Raw genomic sequence first — 19,385 nt, 5'->3', positions numbered from 1 at the left:
TTGATTATCTTCTACATTTTAATTGAGAAGAGATCTGAGACCTGAGAGGCCCAACGTCAGCTGGGAAAAGCTGTAGACAAAACAATAACAGCAGGTAATACAGGCCAGAACCCATATCGTCCCAGGCCCCATAGGGACCATCACACTACCTTGAACTCAGTTACACACTCACTGATCCCCGGCCAAGCCTCAGAACATGAGCTGAGAGGGGGGAGAGGTCTATGGAGAGGAGATGAGAGGAGAGGAAGGGAAGGAGAATTGAAGTCAAATGGTGCACAGACAGAAGACACTTCACATGGCTGCTCACACATCACAATACACACTGCCTCAACTACAGTAATGACCACATGGTGGTGTACTAGGACTACTGACAAAGATGTCATGTGACAGCCACCAAAAACAAAACACATTTCTGGGTGACAAAATCCACAGATACATTAAATAAAGGGATATATATATAAATATAGCACATTCAAGTATTCTGAGAGAGAATGGGCCTGTCTGTGTCCTAACCTGACCTAACTGTCCAGAGGGCTGCCAGTGACACAGCAAGGAACAGCCTCTGTCTTGGCCACAGCTATGTCGAAAACTAAAGATGATCCAATCTTATCTGGATCCAGCTGTTGCTAATATTATATGGAATTAATCAGGGTGTTAGAGAGATGGAGAGACACCTGGGTGACAGACCCGTCACCACATGTTGTCTGGCCTTGGAATGGAGAGCGAGAGCAAAAGAGAGAAAAAGAAAGAGCGAGAGAGAGGAGACAGAGAGAGAAGGCAGAGACAGCGAGAGAGGAGAGAGAGAGAGAGAGAAAGAGAGAGATTGAGAGAGAGAGAGAGAGAGAGAGAGAGAGAGAGAGAGAGAGAGAGAGAGAGAGAGAGAGAGAGAGAGAGAGAGAGAGAGAGAGAGAGAGAGAGAGAGAGAGGAGAGAGATAGAGCGAGAGAGGGGAAACAGAGAGAAAGAGAGAGAGCGAGAGAGAGGAGAGTGAGAGAGAAGAGAGCGAGAGAGAAGAGACAGCGAAAGAGAGGAGACAGAGAGAGCGAGAGAGGAGACAGAGAGAGAGCGAGAGAGGAGCCAGAGATGGAGAGAGCGAGTGAGCGAGCGAGAGAGGAGACAGAGAGAGAGCGAGCGAGCAAGCGAGAGCGAGAGAGAGAGAAGAGACAGAGAGAGAGAGAGAGAGAGCGAGAGAGAGCGAGAAAGAGGAGACAGAGAGCGAGAGAGGAGACAGAGATGGAGAGAGCGAGCGAGAGAGAGGAGACAGAGAGAGAGGAGACAGAGAGAGAGGAGACAGAGAGAGAGAGCGAGAGAGGGAAGACAGAGAGCGAGAGAGGGAAGACAGAGAGCGAGCGAGAGGAGACAGAGAGCAAGAGAGAGGAGACAGAGAGCAAGAGAGAGCAAGAAAGAGAGAGTTGTACAGTATTGTGTCTGAGGATGAATTGATACAGGGGGGAATAGAGTTATATGAAGGGGAACAGATGAACTCTTCAACCTCAAACAGGTGTTGGGAGTGAAAAAAATACTTTAGGGGACTTTGTTCCGACTGTGTTGGGACAATAAAGCCAGACAAGATTAAACCATTTAGGACAATGATTTTTAAATCGTGTTCATATTTGAATCAAATGTATGATTTTTTTTAATGTTACAATTACAAAATGTATATTCATGATAAGGTAATGTGTTAGTTGTTAATTTTTACGTTTTCCCACTTTATTTAGGTCTAGCCTACACATGACTTCCGTTGGCTCTCAGCCTACCAAACAATAACTTGTGTTTGTAATTGACATAACAAATCCATAAGTGTTTGTAAACAACCTAAATAGGTAAACTTCATATGGATGATTTAATACTAAGTATTAACAATTCAAATGTGATAAATGTGTATCTTAGTAGGTGATAAAGGCATATTGGCGACATTCTCAGATGACTGACGAACAAATGTATTGAATCTAGCTAAATTATTTTTTTGCATTGAGTAAATTACATTATGGAAATGTGGTAGGCCTAAATGCTAATTCATAATGATCAAATAATGATATATTACTTTTCTTTTAGAACGAACATTTAACTGCATCACACCTAACAATATTGTCTGATCAAACAGAATTCTATATTTACAAATTACAATTTCAATAATTCTGTAGGCCTAATTTGATTTATCTTAATTTATCTAAATTAAATCCCAAGACAACAACAAAAAATCTACGTTTGTCACATAATCAGTGACAAAAAAAACACTAAAAACAGTTGTTTGTCTAAGTCACGCACTAATACATGTTTTATCTCGAAGGGCAAGTTAACTGAAACTAACATCCACAGTAGAGTAGACCTAAAGATGGGCTACAATTGAACACTGCATAACAATATCGACTTCCGTTAGGCTAAAAATCAATGATCGACGATGTTTAATTTGATTGTTTATCAGTCAACGATTAAACCTGCTTATCTTTCCGAGGTAATTAGTCAGCGCCATTAGAAAGGTGTCGAGATCACCAATATGATTGACAGGTCTCGAGGACGGAGGAAAGACGCCAGACCCCGGCGCTAATGCGCGTGGCGTCTGCTCGTGCCGCTTTCCCCACAGTCCACACACGGGAACGGTCGCAGACTCATTAGATAAAACACACACACAGCGCCCCAGAATATCCTCAATTATCCCGTCCAGCGGAAGTTTTTAAGCAGCCTTATCTATCGCTTTATCTGACTGGTGCTAAAGAAAGACGGGTCGGGGGAGGGAGAGAAATACATTGTACTTAAAAAAATTAAAAAAAGTAATTTAACAGACGCTCTTATCCAGAGAGACTTACACTAGTGAGTGCATTCATGTTCGTACTTTTTCATCGAGAGAGAGAAAGAGAGAGAAAGAGAGAGGGAGAGAAAGAGGGAGAGAGAGAGAGAGAGAGAGAGAGAGGGAGGGATCGAGAGAGAGAAAGAGAGAGAGAACGAGAGAGAACGAGAGAGAATGCATTAGGGATATGAACCATGCGCCTAATAGGCCTGTCATGTTCAATTTGGGCAGTTGACACAGAGAGTGCTTTGCAGTCGGTCTTGCAGAATTGAGGTCAATTTAACTGAAATTCCATGTTATGAAATGAATTAAGCTTAAAATGGAATTAACTCAAACTCTGTCAGATAGGCCTGAAGGTCCTAGGACAGGCCTGTCTGTCATCAACTGTGAATAACCTTCAAACTTTTATTGAGATTCGTCACAACAGACTGCAGCCAACTCAATGTTAATTGTTTGCGAACGTTAAGAGGAAAGAATCTGACATGAAGAATGAAACGGTTTCCATGCTCTACACTGAGGCTCGTCTGAGTTCCGTTCGTTTACTTTATTTCACCAATTATTGCTGCGCGAGACACGGCAGTGTTGACGCTCTACTCCTCGCGACCATTCATCAGCTTTCGCGGCGCGCAAATAGTCTTAAAAACTATAAACACCGCGAGCCGGGTCGGAGACAGAGGGACCCATTTAGTTCCCGGGGTCTGTGTTAAACGCTGCTGGAGATAAAACAAACGATAATACTGTCTGTCTCCGCACCGCTGTCTCCACCAGCATTAATAATGGGTGCGATGCCAGCCCTGTGCGAGGTCCCCTCAGTGCGTCTTGGAATCTTTACGCACACCAATTCTCCCCAAAAGCCTTGTCCTACTGATATTTTATTGGATGCATTTTTAGAGAATAATGTGACTTATCGAATAACTAGGCATATGACACTACAAAAGTAGGGCCTAGTGTACATTTTTGGTGTACATAGCCTGTACATAACGGCTGCCAGTAGGTCTAGACGAATGTGTCATAATGCATGACTACAGAAATGTTATGGTATGTGTGACAGTCCTGGCCCGGCTGCGCTGCGTGGGTGGGAGGATGCTGGTTTGTTGTCTGTTATCACTTCCTGAAAGTCAGGCCAGTGTATGAAGAGACATGTTGGTCCCTATGGTCTTGCTGCCAGGGAAGTTCCCTCCACCTAGACGCTTTTCTGCCTTACTACTCTTATTCCCACCCCTTTGTGCATTATCAGTATACCTATCCACCCCTATGTATCCCCCAACCAACACACTTACCCTAAACCGGGTTCGTACCCCATTACCAACCTTACCCCCTAAACCTAAATATTGACCTTAAACCAGGTTTGTATCCTCTACCCAACCATCCTGTTTCGTCTGGTCCTTTGATTTAAATGTTGCTTTCATTCATGTCATCGATTTTATGATCTTATGTACTGCACTTGTTTTTATGTAGGGAAGCAGGTTGCCTAGCGGTTAAGGGTGTAACCGAAAGGTCACTGGTTCGAATCCCTAAGGTGGAAAAATCTGCAGTTCTGCCCTTGAGCAAGACAGTTAACAAACAACAACTGCTCAACGGGCGCCGATGACGTAGATGTCGATTAAGGCAGCCCCCCCCCCCCCCCCCCCCCCCCCCACCCACCTCTCTGATTCAGAGGAGTTGGGTTAAATGCGGAAGACACATTTTGGGTGAACGCATTCAGTTGTGCAACTGACTAAGCATCTCCTTGCATACTTTTAATGTCCGCCAAATAAAATGTATCATCACTAAACAGATAAACAGAACCAAACACAGACAGACAGGCTCGTGCACACATAGAAAAAGGTTCCAGTATTTATTCTATTCTCTTTTGCCTTCAACCATATACACTGTACGGGGAACTATTAATAAAAATGGATAATAAATTCCAACCATGTATTATAGACAAAAGGAGTGTTTGTGACGGTGCGTAATGGGGCTTAAGGTGCATTCTGGATTCAGATGCAGCACGGACATGTAGGGTTACATTACTAGTTATTATTTCAACATCACTGGAACTGGCAACACCAATAGGATGCCCCCTAACAACGTCCAATGAGAGACTTAACCTCCCCCCTCATCCCCCCTCTCTCTCTCCCGCTGCATAGCAGAAAGAGGCCAAGAAAAGTTAGGGACTCGAGTTGATAGTCAAGATCCCCCTCGGTTAAACAAACGAGTACTTGAGCTCAGTAAATATTACCAAGAAGAGGAGATTTTGGAATCATCGGTTTGTTGCCATTTATATGTCAGATCAACTGTTCCTTGGCAATGTTTTCCAGCCCCAGTACGTCCACACCCTTCTCGGTTAAGGATATATTAAACCTGGAGCAGCACACTAGAGCTGAGGACCTGGTCTCACTGGACATCTCTCCACGAATGGACTGTGCCTTACCGACCTCCTCCTGCATGCTGGGCCGCCTGAAACAGGAGCCGCTCCGGGAGATGTCGTCTGGAGGCTCGCTGTTTGGAGAGGAGCTCCATGAGGTAAAAGCCAACAGAAATACTGCCCTCAACTTCGCCGCTGCCTTCTATGGGAAATCTTTCTTAGAAATGGACATCAAGGATGGCAAGACGGACAGATTTGAGGGGAAATACAGAAAAGGTAATAGTTTGTGATATTAGTATCGAAATAGCCCTAAGTAGGCCTAAGTGAAAATCTGAATAATTATGTAAGTATCTAAACAGATTTGCGTCAGACACAATCTAAAACGTGTAGGCTAAGGATAAGACATTTCACAAGTGATGTAATAGTAATGCTACTCCTAGTGTACACCCTTATTCTGGAATAAGAACAGTCAAAGAGGCCTAATCTATTTTACAATTAAGGAGAAAATAAAGGAAAGTTGTAATTGAAGTTTAGATTGAATTCTCTCGTCGGGATTCCAAACAGTTCCATGGAAGTTTGATTACAATGTAGAAAATATAGCAGTCATAATCGACTGAACCCATTTTACTTGTTGGACTCTAGGATGTAGGGCAGACCTAGAAAGTTTGTCTAAACCAAGTCTTGCGTAAAAGTCTCCGAGCTGAATTCCTATTGTTGGGTCCTTTATACAATTTAACATACTGGAATTAAATTAAATATGTCTTAATTTATTCGTTTATTTCTATTCCACTAGACATGTCCTACATCTCTCAGAGCGAGCCGGTGGAGGACCTGAAGTCAGAGGACCCGGATCTGCCCGCCAAACCGCGGAAGCGCAGGAAGCCGCGCGTGCTGTTCTCACAGGCGCAGGTGTATGAGCTGGAGCGTCGCTTTAAGCAGCAGAAGTACCTGTCGGCTCCGGAGAGAGATCACCTGGCCGGGGTGCTCAAACTGACCCCCACACAGGTCAAGATCTGGTTCCAGAACCGCCGCTACAAGTGCAAGAGACAGCGACAGGACCAGAGCCTGGAGATGGTCGGTATCCCGCCGCCGAGACGCATCTCAGTCCCAGTACTGGTCCGAGACGGGAAGCCCTGCCTTGGAGACTCGACGACCTATAATAGTTCATATAATGTGGGCCTTAACCATTTCACGTATAATAGTTATCCAGCGTTCAGTAATTATCCCAGTCCTGGCTGTAATATGAACCATGCGTGTAACTATCCCACCACTGCGGTGCAGTCTATCCAGCCCTCACCAAACAACGGGAATTACATGAACTTCGGCGTTGGGGAGTTAAATAACGTTCAAAACACGTTTCCGTCCGGCAATGGAGTGTCTTCTTTACATGGAATCAGAGCGTGGTGAACGAAGGATCGAAATATAACATTATCGTCAGACAAATTGTTTTAAATTGCATGCGCTTTTGCAATGGATGCATAGGCTTACTTGAGTGTTATGTCGATATATTCCATGTACTGTACTTCGACTGGCAAACTCTTGATGGATGCTTAAACTACATGTATTTTATTTTCATTAGGTTACTAGTTTCTGAGATGGAATAGGGAGTTAATTGTGAAGTTGTATAGGAGATGTAGGTATCTTCTTCAGTGGGAAGGAAAAAGACGTATACAATTTGTCAGTGGACATCTTTCCCTCACGATCACCGTTTTCTTTGAGGTCACAAATGTACTGTAAGGCAATTATGTTTGTGGGTACTTAATACACGTATTATATGTAAATAAAGCTTTTCTTTTATGTAAATTCTAATTTTCCTGCATGAATTTGATAGGCTATTTCACGGGGGCGGACTACAGGACATATTCTGAGGCAGTGGTGGGAAAAGTACCCAAATGTCATACTGTAGTAAAAGTAAAGATACCTTAATAGAAAAGTGAAGTCACCCAGTTAAATACTACTTGAGTAAAATCCTAAAGGTTTTAAATATGCTTAAGTATCAAAAGTAAATGTAATTACTAAAATGTACTTTTTACTTTTGATACTTAAGTATAAATCATTTCAAATTCCTTACATTAAGCAAAGCAGACGGCCACATTTTCTAGTTGTTTTATTTTATTTACAGATAGCCAGGGGGCACACTCCAACGCTCAGACATCATTTACAAACAAAGCATGTGTTTAGTGAGTACCCCAGATCAGAGACAGCAGGCATGACCAGGGATGTTCTCTTGATAAGTGTGTGAATTATACAATTTTCCTGTCCTGCTAAGAATTCAAAATGTAACGAGTACTTTTGGAAAGATGTATGGCGTAAAAAGTACATCATTTTCTTTAGGAATGTAGTGAAGTAAAAGTTGTTAAACATATAAATAGTAAAGTAAAGATACCCCCTTAAGTAGTACTTTAAAGTATTTTTACTTAAGTACACTACACCATTGTCCTGAAGGACATTTTTAAAATGAATAAATATGAACAAACAACTAGAACAGGATACAATTATATCACCTGATTATTTCTAATCATCTTCGATTGTTTATAAATGATTTCTAAATATGAAATGTAACCTATCGACCAATTATAATTTTAGGCCTAGTGCTTTCATAGAACTATATCCTATCACTACGAATTCTATCGACCATTAGTTGTTTAAAAGGCTAAAGGTAATACTTTATTTCTAATATTCATTACTATTATGCTTAATAAAACATGGGTTCGCCTAATTGTATTATATTATTAATCATATATAGTAATAGCCTACATTAAAATCGTTACAATAGGCCTAGACGACAACAACTGTCAAATCGATGAGGAAATAATGTTCAAGATTACACAATCTATGCATTTAAATTATTTTTTACTTTACAACCATTAAATCTCCAGAGTTTTTTCTTCGGTTTCACGACTCACTAGGCTACAAATTGAACAAACACCAGGCCAATCCTAGCACATAAAGATACCATATGTCAGTGTGTTTTAATATTAGGAAAATCGTCCATCACGGTAGCCTATAGTAATTGCCATTGTCTATAGCCAGCACACATTACCAGTAATCCATGTCAAACAATCTCACCCGCTACCCGTGCAGCGGTTCACGTATGTTTAACGTCAGGTTAAACCCTTCAAGTGGCTATTAGAGACCTTCAATCTACTATAACTGGAAACTAAAGTTTTTTTTTTTTTAACACAACGACTTACCGGCCTCTCCATAAAATATGTTTGGAGCATGTCACGCAATTTTGACTAAATAAGACAAATATGTGGAGGGCTTTAGACGTGTCTTGTATAGAGACTAAGTCTATAGGTCCGGCCTACAAGGTCACGCCCAGTCAGACCTTCTTCTACAGGTGCATGTCAGTTCACATTAGGCGAGGTCGTGAGATAGCATCACTGACATCATTTAAATATTTACAGAAAGGTCTGTGACCGTTCAGAAGGGTTGTGTTTAAAGTCCATCAGACGTGTCGTCAGAAGAAACAGTTCAGGGTTTGGGCAAATGCGTTCATCATCCTCATCATTAATCAGACAGTTACCGCTGATCCACAGTCAAATTCTGAAATCGCCCACAGGCCCGCAGAAATACACTGACAAATGTATTTTGAAACGGTACCGAATAACCTAAAAAAACATCACTGCACATGCAGGCCCTAAATGAAAACAGCCTTGTTAAATGTGCCTGTAGAATAGCCATAATATTTATTGATACCTGTCATTAATATGCCTATATGATAATTACATTTTAGTAATTTAGCAGACACTTATCCAGTGTCTTACAAAAGATGCTGATGAAACGGATGTATATACAGTGCCTTCAGAAAGTATTCATACCCCTTGACATATTCCACATGTTGCCTTTCAGCCTGAATTCAAAATGGATTAAATATATTCTCACCCATCTACACATAATATCCCATAATGATAAAGTGAAAACATGGTTATTAGAAATGTTAGCAAATTTATTTACAATGAAATACAGAAATATAACATTGACATAATTATTCACATGCCTGAACATGGTTTTCCTCAAGGATTTTGCCTGTGCTTAGCTCCATTCTGTAAAAAACAATTCTCCTGAAAAACTCCCCAGTTGGAAATATGGAGAGTGATACTCAGTAATGTGTTGAATTGTATTTGCCTCAAATATAACACTTTGTATTGAGGACAAAAAGTGAATTGCTTTGCGACAGTTTTTGCAGTATTACTTTAGTGCCTTGTTGCAAACAGGATGCATGTTTTGGAATACTTTTATTCTGTACAGGCTTAATTATTTTCACTCAGTCAATTAGATTAGTTTTGTGGAGTAAGTACAATGTTGTTGATCCATCCTCAGTTCTCCCATTACAGCCATTCATCTCTGGAACTGTTTTACAGTCACCATTTGCCTCATGGTGAAATCCCTAAGTGGTTTCCTTGCTCTCCAGCAACTGAGTTAGGAAGGAAGCCTGCATCTTTGTAGTGAGTGGGTGTATTAATACACCATCCAAAAGGTAATTAATAACTTTACCATGCTCAAATGGATATTCAATGTCTGCATTTTTTTTTCTACTCATCTACCAATACTTTAGGTGCCCTTCTTTTGCGAGGCATTGGAAAAATGCACTGCTCAACTGAGACTTACAGATAATTGTATGTGTGGGGTACAGAGATGAGGTAGTTAATCAAAAAGACAATGCAATTTGTTATGTGACTTAAGCACTATTTCACTCCTGAACGTATTTAGGCTTGCCATAACAAAGGGGTTGAAAACTGAAATTTCAGCTTTTCATTTTTAATGAATAACATTTCTAAAGACACACTTTGATATTATGGAGTAGAGTGTGTAGATCAGTGACACATCCGAATTTAATCCATTTTAAATTCAGGCTGGAACAACAAAATGTGGAAAAAGTTAAGGAGTGTGAATACTTTCTGAAGGCCCTGTAGCACATTAAAAGCCCTTTAGGCAACATTGTGTGGGGGAGCCCACTTCCCCTCACTCTGTGGTACTCAGTGTAGAACACAGTTCAGGGCCTGCCACTAAACAGGACCTATTCACATTTCAAGATCATGCACACCTCTCCTCTTGATTGACACTATCACGGTGCTATGTAAGAATAGCTCCATTTGCTTGACATAGAGCTGCTATAAGTGTGCAGCTAAAGGGACGGGATGAGGATTTGGAGGAGCACAATGGCTGCCACTTTAAAACGAGTAAGAACCGCTTAGCCTTCTCTTAGGTCTATTGACTCTCTCCACATGTACTCACTAATGCGTCACTGTAAAAAATTGTTTTTAAAAATGTTGTATTGTCACATAAAATCTGTGGTTTTATATGGTCAACCGTAGTAGTACAGCGTACCTGGAGCAAATTATGGTTAAGTGCCTTGCTCAAGGGCACATCAGATTTTTCACCTTGTCAGTTCGGGTATTCGAACCAGCAACCTTCCGGTTACTGGCCCAACGCTGTAACCACTAGGCTATCTGCACAGTCTGTCCCCACTGATTTGGAGTCAGATATGATCCATAACACACGCAACTGAGACAACTCAGGTAGACAAAGTCAGAGGCCTTTATTGGTACACTGAACAGAAACGTCAACATGAAAACAGATTTATATTTCCCAAATGACATGTGAGACCGTCACCATAAAGAGGGTAGAGAGGTCATGCAGCTACCAGCCCCCCTCTATACACATCCCTTCCAAAGTGTTGAAAAGGCAACGTCAGATAACAGGTCCACGCAAACCTAAAAATACCCCCCCACCTTCCACCCCCGGTGGAAAGAAAGGGAGCAGGAGAGGGAAACGGGTCAGAATAATCTGCTTTTCTGGGTCTTATCTGAAGAAAGGCAGAGATGCATGGTTCCTTATCGGTGACTATGTGATTACTGCCACAGCTTTTCAGATTTGTTTCTGCCCTGGTGCCAGGGCTGCTCAGTTCCCCCTGCTGCTAGCTTTTCTGCCCTGGTTGGTCAGCACTGTACCCAGCACTGTTCACCCTGCTGCCAGCTACTGAGAGCAGGCCTCACCACTGCTGAGCCAAGCCAAGCCAGCTAGCTCCGTAAGGAAATACTGACGACCACATGTTAGACCAGAGTCACTGAAACTTGTGTGGGTGATATGTACATCCTACATGTCCAGGCTGCTGCTTGGAGATTTTTTATTTTTTATTTTTACACTTTTAATAATGTCAACGGTTTGTTCAAAATCTGATTACATTACAGAGAATGTGTTACACATTGACATGAATCCCTATACTTTAAATAATGGTCCGGCGAAAATGTAATCTGCATTAAATAAGGCAACTACTAAAACAAATGTATTTCTCTTTCAGAGCAGGATATAAATAACTGGGCAACAGCTTTAACTTCCTGCGATGGAATAATACATTAACATGATAATCATAACAATTGGTTACATTAACCATCAAACTTTCCTCTAAGTATTGCAAACAGCTGATATTCCTTCCATGACGAACAAATAATGTTTAAAATAGGCTTATCCCCAAAGCCATTACTACTGTGTGTGTGCACACGTCTTTAAAATGTTGATATGGATTTACATTAATAAGCAGTATGTTAATCTTACAATACTTATCTCACACGACTCACTTATGTCATAAATTAGCTTATATGATCATAGTTACTCTTATCAAAGTTGCTCTAAAAGTTACTTAGTTTAAGTTAGTTGTGTCTGGTCTGGAGGAAAAATAATCTCCTCTTGCGGGATGTAGAAGACCGTGGCGAGGAAGAGTGCGAGAGCGAGGAAGATGAGCAGTTTGTCAGTGAGCTCCCTGCGGTTGTACTTAGTGATGAGCTTTCTCCCCAGCTGGATGGTTCCGGCCATGGCCTTAAACTCATCATTCATCTCCAGGACCGCCTGAGACGAGGTTGCTACGGAGGAGAGAGAACACACTGGGCAAAGACTTTGGGTTTGGACATACAGTTGAAGTCTGAGGTTTACATACACCTTAGCCAAATACATTTAACTGAGTCAGGTTTGTAGGCCTCCTTGCTCGCACATGCTTTTTAAGTTCTGCCCACAAATTTTCTAGGATTGAAGTCAGGGCTTTGTGATGGCCACTCCAATAACTTGACTTTGTTGTCCTTAAGACATTTTGCCACAACTTTGGAAGTATGCTTGGGGTCATTGTCCATTTGAAAGACCCATTTGCGACCAAGCTTTAACTTCCTGACTGATGACTTGAGATGTTGCTTCAATATATCCACATAATTTTCCTCCCTCATGATGTCATCTATTTTGTGAAGTGCACCAGTCCCTCCTGCAGCAAAGCACCCCTTCAACATGATGCTGCCACCCCCGTGCTTCACGGTTGGGATGGTGTTCTTTGGCTTGCAAGCATCCCCCTTTTTCCTCCAAAACATAACGATGGTCATAATAGCCAAACAGTTCTATTTTTGTTTCTTCAGACCAGAGGACATTTCTCCAAAAAGTACGATCTTTGTCCCCATGTGCAGTTGCAAACTGTAGTCTGGCTTTTTTATGGCGGTTTTGGAGCAGTGTCTTCTTTCTTGCTAAGCGGCCTTTCAGGTTATGTCAATATAGGACTCGTTTTACTGTGGATATCGATAATTTTGTACCTGTTTCCTCCAGCATCTTCACAAGGTCCTTTGCTGTTGTTCTGGGATTGATTTGCTCTTTTCGCACCAAAGTACGTTCATCTCTAGGAGACAGAACGCGTCTCCTTCCTGAGCGGTATGACGGCTGCATGGTCCCATGGTGTTTATACTTGCGTACTATTGTTTGTACAGATGAACATGGTTCCTTCAGGCATTTGGAAATTGCTCCCAAGGATGAACCAGACTTGTGGAGGTCTACAACATTTTTTCTGAGGTCTTGGCCGATTTCTTTTGATTTTCCCATGATGTCAAGCAAAGAGGCACTGAGTTTGAAGGTAGGCCTTGAAATACATCCACAGGTACACCTCCAATTGACTAAAATTATGTCAATTAGCCTATCAGAAGCTTTTAAAGCCATGATGTCATTTTCTGGAATTTTCCAAGCTGATTAAAGGCACAGTCAACTTAGTGTATGTAAACTTCTGACCCACTGGAATTGTGATACAGTGAATTATAAATCAAATAATCTGTCTGTAAACAATTGTTGGAAAAATTACCTGTGTCATGCACAAAGTAGATGTTCTAACCGACTTGCCCAAACTATAGTTTGTTAACAAGAAATTTGTGGAGTGGTTGAAAAACTAGTTTTAATGACTCCAACCTAAGTTTGTGTAAACTTCCGACTTCAACTGTATAAAATACTGCCAGCTGTTACTGCCAGCTGTTTGCTTTCATTTAAATAAAGCAACTGAGAAAGAAACTGTCCTTGGGTCCTCCAATTTGAGGGCTTTTGGTGGAACCATCTCAATATTGTTCTCACCAGTGGTGTAATGGAAGGTAAACACAACAAATGGCACTTACACACCTTTTTTATGTTGCTCAAACGTTTACCCACCTATTGCAAACAAATGCATTGTAAATATAGGGAGTATTACTTTATTCACTGTGAAAGGCGATCAGTGTTTACCAACTTTTTACCACTACATCACTGCTTCTCATTCATCTAGTTCTTACAGATGTGTAAACACTGAAGGAAAAGGGAGCTAGGGGCCGAAATTATAAACACTACTGTCCTCTCAGAAACACAGACTCCGATATGATTCACTCTCTGTACTCTAGGGGGAGCCACTCACCCAGCATGGTTATGGATTCCTCGCTCTGCGTCACCTGCTGTGACATCATCTGATCGATGCTCATCAGGCTCTCTGTGATGTCACTGGACGTCTGGGCCAGGCCCTCTTTGGTCACCTTTCTGATTGGAGGAAAAAAAGAACAAATAGATAAATTCACTATCTCCTCCATAGAGAAGAGATTCCTTCTCCAGGTTGTCTAGCGACAGTTGACTGGCCAGGTTGGCTTTCTTCCAAAAGGTCTGGTTAATGTAGGGATAGAAAACACACTGTTTCATTAGGACGCTTGCGTACAGTTTATGCAGTACAGACTGGATTCAGTACTGAAGCAACAGCAGTAATCCACACTCCTACCATGCTAATCCACACTCCTACCATGCTCTTTTACCTGAGCATCTGCCTGCGGTGTCTGTCCACCTCACTGAGTAGAGCCAGCTTGTCTGACTCCTTGTCCTGCTCCCTCCCCATCTGATCTAGGTCCAGTCAAACACTGTTCAATTCGTCAACAATAACTATGCCGAAAAATACTCGCCAAGTACCTATTTTTCCTGAATAAAACTATGATAACGTGATGCCCTGTGGGAAAAAAACATTACCTTTTCATTTTAGTCGACAAAAATGTGACGAGACGAGAATTCCACAAGAGAATAATGGACATTTAATTTGACATGCAGCATATTTTCATCCATTTTGTACAATCAGAAACATGCAAGCAGAATATTTCATGCAATCCTCTCATTGGCAGAATTGACATCTTTCAGTTACGCGGTCTGGTTGAGCTGATCTGCCCAGCTCCGCCACACAGCCACCAGGCGGTCACTTCAGTCACTCTTTGATCACATCAGAAGCTCTATTTCCCCATGCGCGCTGTTATTCATTCATCTGTGTTGCCGCTCTCACGCCGCAGTCAGGAAATGCGACATGTGGTTCATTTTTTCATATGGGAAAAACGAATGCTACTTGTTGACTATTAAAAGTACAGTTATACTTCTGGCATTTTTGTAAAGCTCAAATCCCCTTTTCAATGAAACCACTATTATTTAACCCCTTGACAGGTATGATGGGAAGAAAATTAGAGCTGTAAATTGTTGAACCTGTAGCCAAGACTTTATAGCCTATGGTTAATTATGGTTAATTACTATGGCTGGCATTGTTTATAATCTGCCACAATATCAAATGTTGCCAGCTAAGGTATACAAGGCCTAGTTGGACAAGGCACATGTTGGAAGTTAGAGATAGCCTAAATATTCATTATTTAATAGACAAAATGCACTCACTAAGTGACTAAAACTAAACTAAAATTGTCCAGAGTTTTAGTCGACTGATAACTAAAACTAACGAAGGGTGAATCGTCCCCAGCTTCCAATTGGCTCATTCATCCCTCCTCCTCTCCCCTGTAACTATTACCCATGTCATTGCTGTAAATGAGAATGTTTTCTCAGTCAATTTACATGGTAAAATAAAAAAATTATGAAATTACTAACAGTTTATTTGGATAGTCTATCTGTAGATGCTCTTCAGACTATCAGTAACATATAAGCTAACTATATACTAACCGTAAAGCATGAAACACGAGAATCTCACTGCTGATAGACTGCCAATTTGTACTTATTACAGTAGGAGGCCGTTTCTTGTCTCGCTAGAACAAAAGCGGTACCTGCTGCGTGCCAAACCGGTAGCAACAAACCTACAGCAATGGTTGTCAGTGGCCAACAAATTGACTTTGAACCAATCAGAGAGCACAAACTTCCATGAGGGGGAGCCTAAAAAAGGGCATTTTCTCTGGATGAGCCGGTCACACTTCATATGCAGTGAAGGCTGTGGGATGGTAGCTAGCAAAGTGACAGACGCAATGCCCACAACATTAAATACTTCCTCCAAGCTAGGTAACCACTGTAGCTAGTATTGACAATATATCAGCTAGTTTCTATGAAACAGCTGCTTGTGTTAGCTGCCGAATTAGTGCAGTGTCCTTAGCCATGTTGTGCTAGCTAATATGCTAACGTTATCTAGCAAGCTAAACATTTGGCTATGGGCTGGCACTGGCAGTATAGGATTATGGAGAGTGAATTAAATTGTTTCTTCGTGATCTTGCTATGTAGTTACAGTGCCTTCAGAAAGTATTCACAACCCTTGACTTTTTCCACATTTTGTTATGTTACGTTACAAATGTATTTAATTGTATTTTTTTTGTAAACGATCTACACAAAATACTCTGTCAGTGGAAGATTTTATGTTTTATTAATAGAAAATAAAACACATATAGTGTTTTGATTAGATAAGTATTCAACCCCTTGAGTTATACATGTTAGAATCACATTTGGAAGCGTTTACAGCTGTGAGTCTTTCTGTGTAAGTCTGTCTCTAAGATCTTTGCAAACCTGGATTGTACAATATTTGCCCCTAATTCTTAAAAAAAAAATATTTGGTTAGGTTATTAAAAATTAATGGTTTTCGAAAAAAAAAATAGTTGACATTAAATTCCCTATGCATTGTGGGTTGAAAGCTGTAACACTGAATAAAACAATTAAAATCCCACTCATGATGGTAGTAACTCCTCATTACTGCTGATCACTTATTAACCATAATTTATTCACATGACTTTACTTTAATAAAATATTAAATTAGTTGTTCAAAAACAGAAAAATAAACAGAATGTTGGTTATTCACTCAGCACTAATATTTGGCCCTGTGTTTTAGGTTATTGTCCTGTTAAAAGGTGGATTTGTCTCCCAGTGTCTTTTGGAAAGCAAACTGAACCAGGTTTTCCTCTAGGACTTAGCCTGTGCTCCTTTTCTTTTGATCAAAAAATAAATAAACTGGCCTCCCGGGTGGCGCAGTGGTCTACGGCACTGCATCGCAGCGCTAGCTGTGCCACCAGAGTCTCTGGGTTCGCGCCCAGGCTCTGTCGCAGCCGGCCGCGACCGGGAGGTCCGTGGGGCGACGCACAATTGGCCTAGCGTCGTCCGGGTTAGGGAGGGTTTGGCCGGTAGGGATATCCTTGTCTCATCGCGCTCCAGCGACTCCTGTGGCGGGCCGGGCGCACGGTGTTTCCTCCGACACATTGGTGCGGCTGGCTTCCGGGTTGGAGGCGCGCTGTGTTAAAAAGCAGTGCGGCTTGGTTGGGTTGTGCTTCGGAGGACGCATGGCTTTCGACCTTCGAAAGTTGTAGCGATGAGACAAGATAGTAATTACTAGCGATTGGATACCACGAAAATTGGGGAGAAAAGGGGGTAAAATTAAAATAATTAAAAAAAAAATTAACTCTAGACAAGCATACCCATAACATGATGCAGCTATCTCCATGCTTGAAAATATGAAGAGTGGTACTCAGTGATGTGTTGGATTTGCCCCCAAACATAATGCTTTGTATTCAGGACCAAAAGTTTTTAGAAAATGCCACATTTTTTGCAGTATTAGTTTAGTGGCTTATTCTGTACAGGCTTCCTTTTCACGCTGTCATTTAGGTTAGTATTGTGGCGTAACTACAATGTTGTTGACCCATCCTCAGTTCTCCAATCACAGCCATTAAAAACCTGTTTTAAAGTCACCAGTGACCTCATGGTGAAATCCCTCAATGGTTTCCTTCCTCTCCATCAACTGAGCTTGGAAGGACACCTGTATCTTGGAGTGACAGGGTGTATTGATAGTTTTGATACATCATCCAAAATGTAACTTCACCATACTCAAAGCGATTCTCAATGCCCGTTTTTCTTATTCTACCCCCATCTACCAATAGGTGCCCTTCTTTGCGAGGCACTGAAAACCTCCCTGGTCTTTGTCGTTGAATCTGTGCTTGAAATTCACTGCTTGACTGAGGGACCTTACAGATAATTGTATGTGTGGAGTACGAATACGGGGTAGTGATTCAAATTCATGGAAAACACCATTATTGCAGAGTGAGTCCATGCAACTTATGACTGTTAAGCAAATTTTTACTCCTGAACTTTAGGCTTGCCATAACAAAGGGGTTGAATACTTAGACTCAAGACACTTCAGCTTATAATTTTTTAAACATTTGTAAACATTTCTAAAAACATTATTCCATGTTGAGACACTGGGGTATTGTGTGCAGATCAGTGACTAAATCTAAATATAATCCACTTTAAATTGAGGCTGTAAAACCAAAATGTGGAAAAAGTCGAGGGGTGTGAATACTTTCTGAAGGCACTATCTAGTTGTGGCCGTCTGGGATATGCTAGCATTAACTAGCTAGCTAAACATTTGTCTATGGGCTGGCACTGGCAGTAAGACATTACAAAGTGAATTAAAGTGTTTCTTTGTTATCTTGCTAGGTAGTTATCTAGCTGTGGCCATCTGGCTCGTAACAAGGGTTTTCTACTAAATAGCAACATCAGCACCAAATACTTGTATTATTCCATCTGTGTTAGCGCAGATAGCTTGGAATATAGACCATAACCAATATGCACGGATATGCATACAACAACGCTACTGCCACCTTGTGGTGGAGTGTTTCAACAAGGCTGAGTGGCTGACTTCCAAGGTCTTTGCTGTGTGAACTCTAAAGAGATCGAACAGTGTCGGCAGTCAAGAAGTGGTAGGTAAACCCCCTTTGTTTTTACACTGCTGCTACTCGCTGTTTATCACTTTACCCCTACCTACATGTACAAATGACCTTGACTAACCTGTACCCCCACACATTGACTCGGTACTGCCTGTATATAGCCTCATTATTTTATTGTTACTTTTATACTTTATTTAGTAAATATTTATTGAACGGCATTGTTGGTTAAGGGCTTGTAGGTAAGCATTTCATGGTAATGTTGAATTTGGCACATGTGACAAATAAAATTGGTTTTGATTTAAGTACTGTCGGCAGGCAAATGTTTGCCAATCCTACCGGTTTGTCTGAGCATTTAAAGTTTGATTTATTTGGATAGTCCATCTATAGATATTACTGATGCTCTACAGACTATTTCACCTAACCCTTGCAAATCCAGACTATCTGTTGATAAGCTCTACAGATGGTTCTACTATCCAAATGAAGTGACCGAAATGACTAAAATGTGACTAAGACTTAAATAGCTGCCTGCATCTGGTTTCCTTAATATAAGGACTTTGAAATGATTTATAATTTTCCTTTTGATACTTAAGTATATTTTAAACCACATACTTTTACTCAATTAGTTAATGAGAGATAAAGATAAAATAGGACAAATGTCTTTTATGTGATATATCCAAAACTTCAAAAAGATAAATCAGTCAAAATCTATTCCAACTCCCGGCCATTGTACCAAAATGGGTAGGTGGCCAAAGCTGAATGAAGAGCCCAAACAGCTGCGACAGAAAACAAGGTTATTCTCCACAATGAGAACAATAACATACCTATTATATAGTCAAGAATAAGAACTTACTGAATCGATAGTCATACCCGCACGAGAGCTTTTACTTCCAAGTCATGTTTGATGATTTCTTGCTCGCATATTCAGACGTGGACAAGAGGACACCATGCTCAACAAGCCGCAAGGAATAACACTTGGTTAAAAAGAGGGTATTTTGGTGTTGAGCAACAAGAACCGGTTTAACAAAATGCAAAAACTTGTAAAT

At 41.1% G+C, this 19,385-nt stretch overlaps 2 protein-coding genes across 2 annotated transcripts; one reads left to right on the top strand and one right to left on the bottom strand.

Annotated features, from left to right (window-relative positions):
- Positions 1-4,778: 4,778 nt before the first annotated feature.
- LOC139581668 (homeobox protein Nkx-2.5-like) lies at positions 4,779-6,937 on the top strand. Its single transcript, XM_071411672.1, has 2 exons — positions 4,779-5,410; positions 5,928-6,937. Exons 1-2 carry the CDS (start codon positions 5,077-5,079, stop codon positions 6,539-6,541), a joined length of 948 nt encoding a protein of 315 aa, XP_071267773.1. The 5' UTR covers positions 4,779-5,076; the 3' UTR covers positions 6,542-6,937.
- A 4,313-nt stretch (positions 6,938-11,250) lies between these two features.
- Positions 11,251-19,382, bottom strand: LOC139581664 (vesicle transport protein SEC20-like). Its single transcript, XM_071411665.1, has 3 exons — positions 19,210-19,382; positions 13,821-13,939; positions 11,251-12,000 (listed from the first exon to the last, which is right to left on the bottom strand). Exons 2-3 carry the CDS (start codon positions 13,882-13,884, stop codon positions 11,786-11,788), a joined length of 279 nt encoding a protein of 92 aa, XP_071267766.1. The 5' UTR covers positions 13,885-13,939; positions 19,210-19,382; the 3' UTR covers positions 11,251-11,785.
- Between the last annotated feature and the right edge of the window lie 3 nt (positions 19,383-19,385).

The sequence above is a fragment of the Salvelinus alpinus genome, chromosome 7 (genome assembly GCF_045679555.1).
Source record: "Salvelinus alpinus chromosome 7, SLU_Salpinus.1, whole genome shotgun sequence".
Taxonomy (NCBI): Eukaryota; Metazoa; Chordata; class Actinopteri; order Salmoniformes; family Salmonidae; genus Salvelinus; species Salvelinus alpinus.
Note: the sequence above shows the minus strand (reverse complement) of the source record. Positions and strands in the feature narration are given on the sequence as shown.

Excerpts from the sequence above, each read along its gene's own strand:
- LOC139581664 (XM_071411665.1), bottom strand. The coding sequence starts at position 13,884 with ATGAGCATCGATCAGATGATGTCACAGCAGGTGACGCAGAGCGAGGAA. Across the intron at positions 12,001-13,820 it reads GGAATCCATAACCATGCTGG|CAACCTCGTCTCAGGCGGTC; the intron begins GTGAGTGGCTCC and ends TCTCCTCCGTAG.
- LOC139581668 (XM_071411672.1), top strand. The coding sequence starts at position 5,077 with ATGTTTTCCAGCCCCAGTACGTCCACACCCTTCTCGGTTAAGGATATA. Across the intron at positions 5,411-5,927 it reads TGAGGGGAAATACAGAAAAG|ACATGTCCTACATCTCTCAG; the intron begins GTAATAGTTTGT and ends CTATTCCACTAG.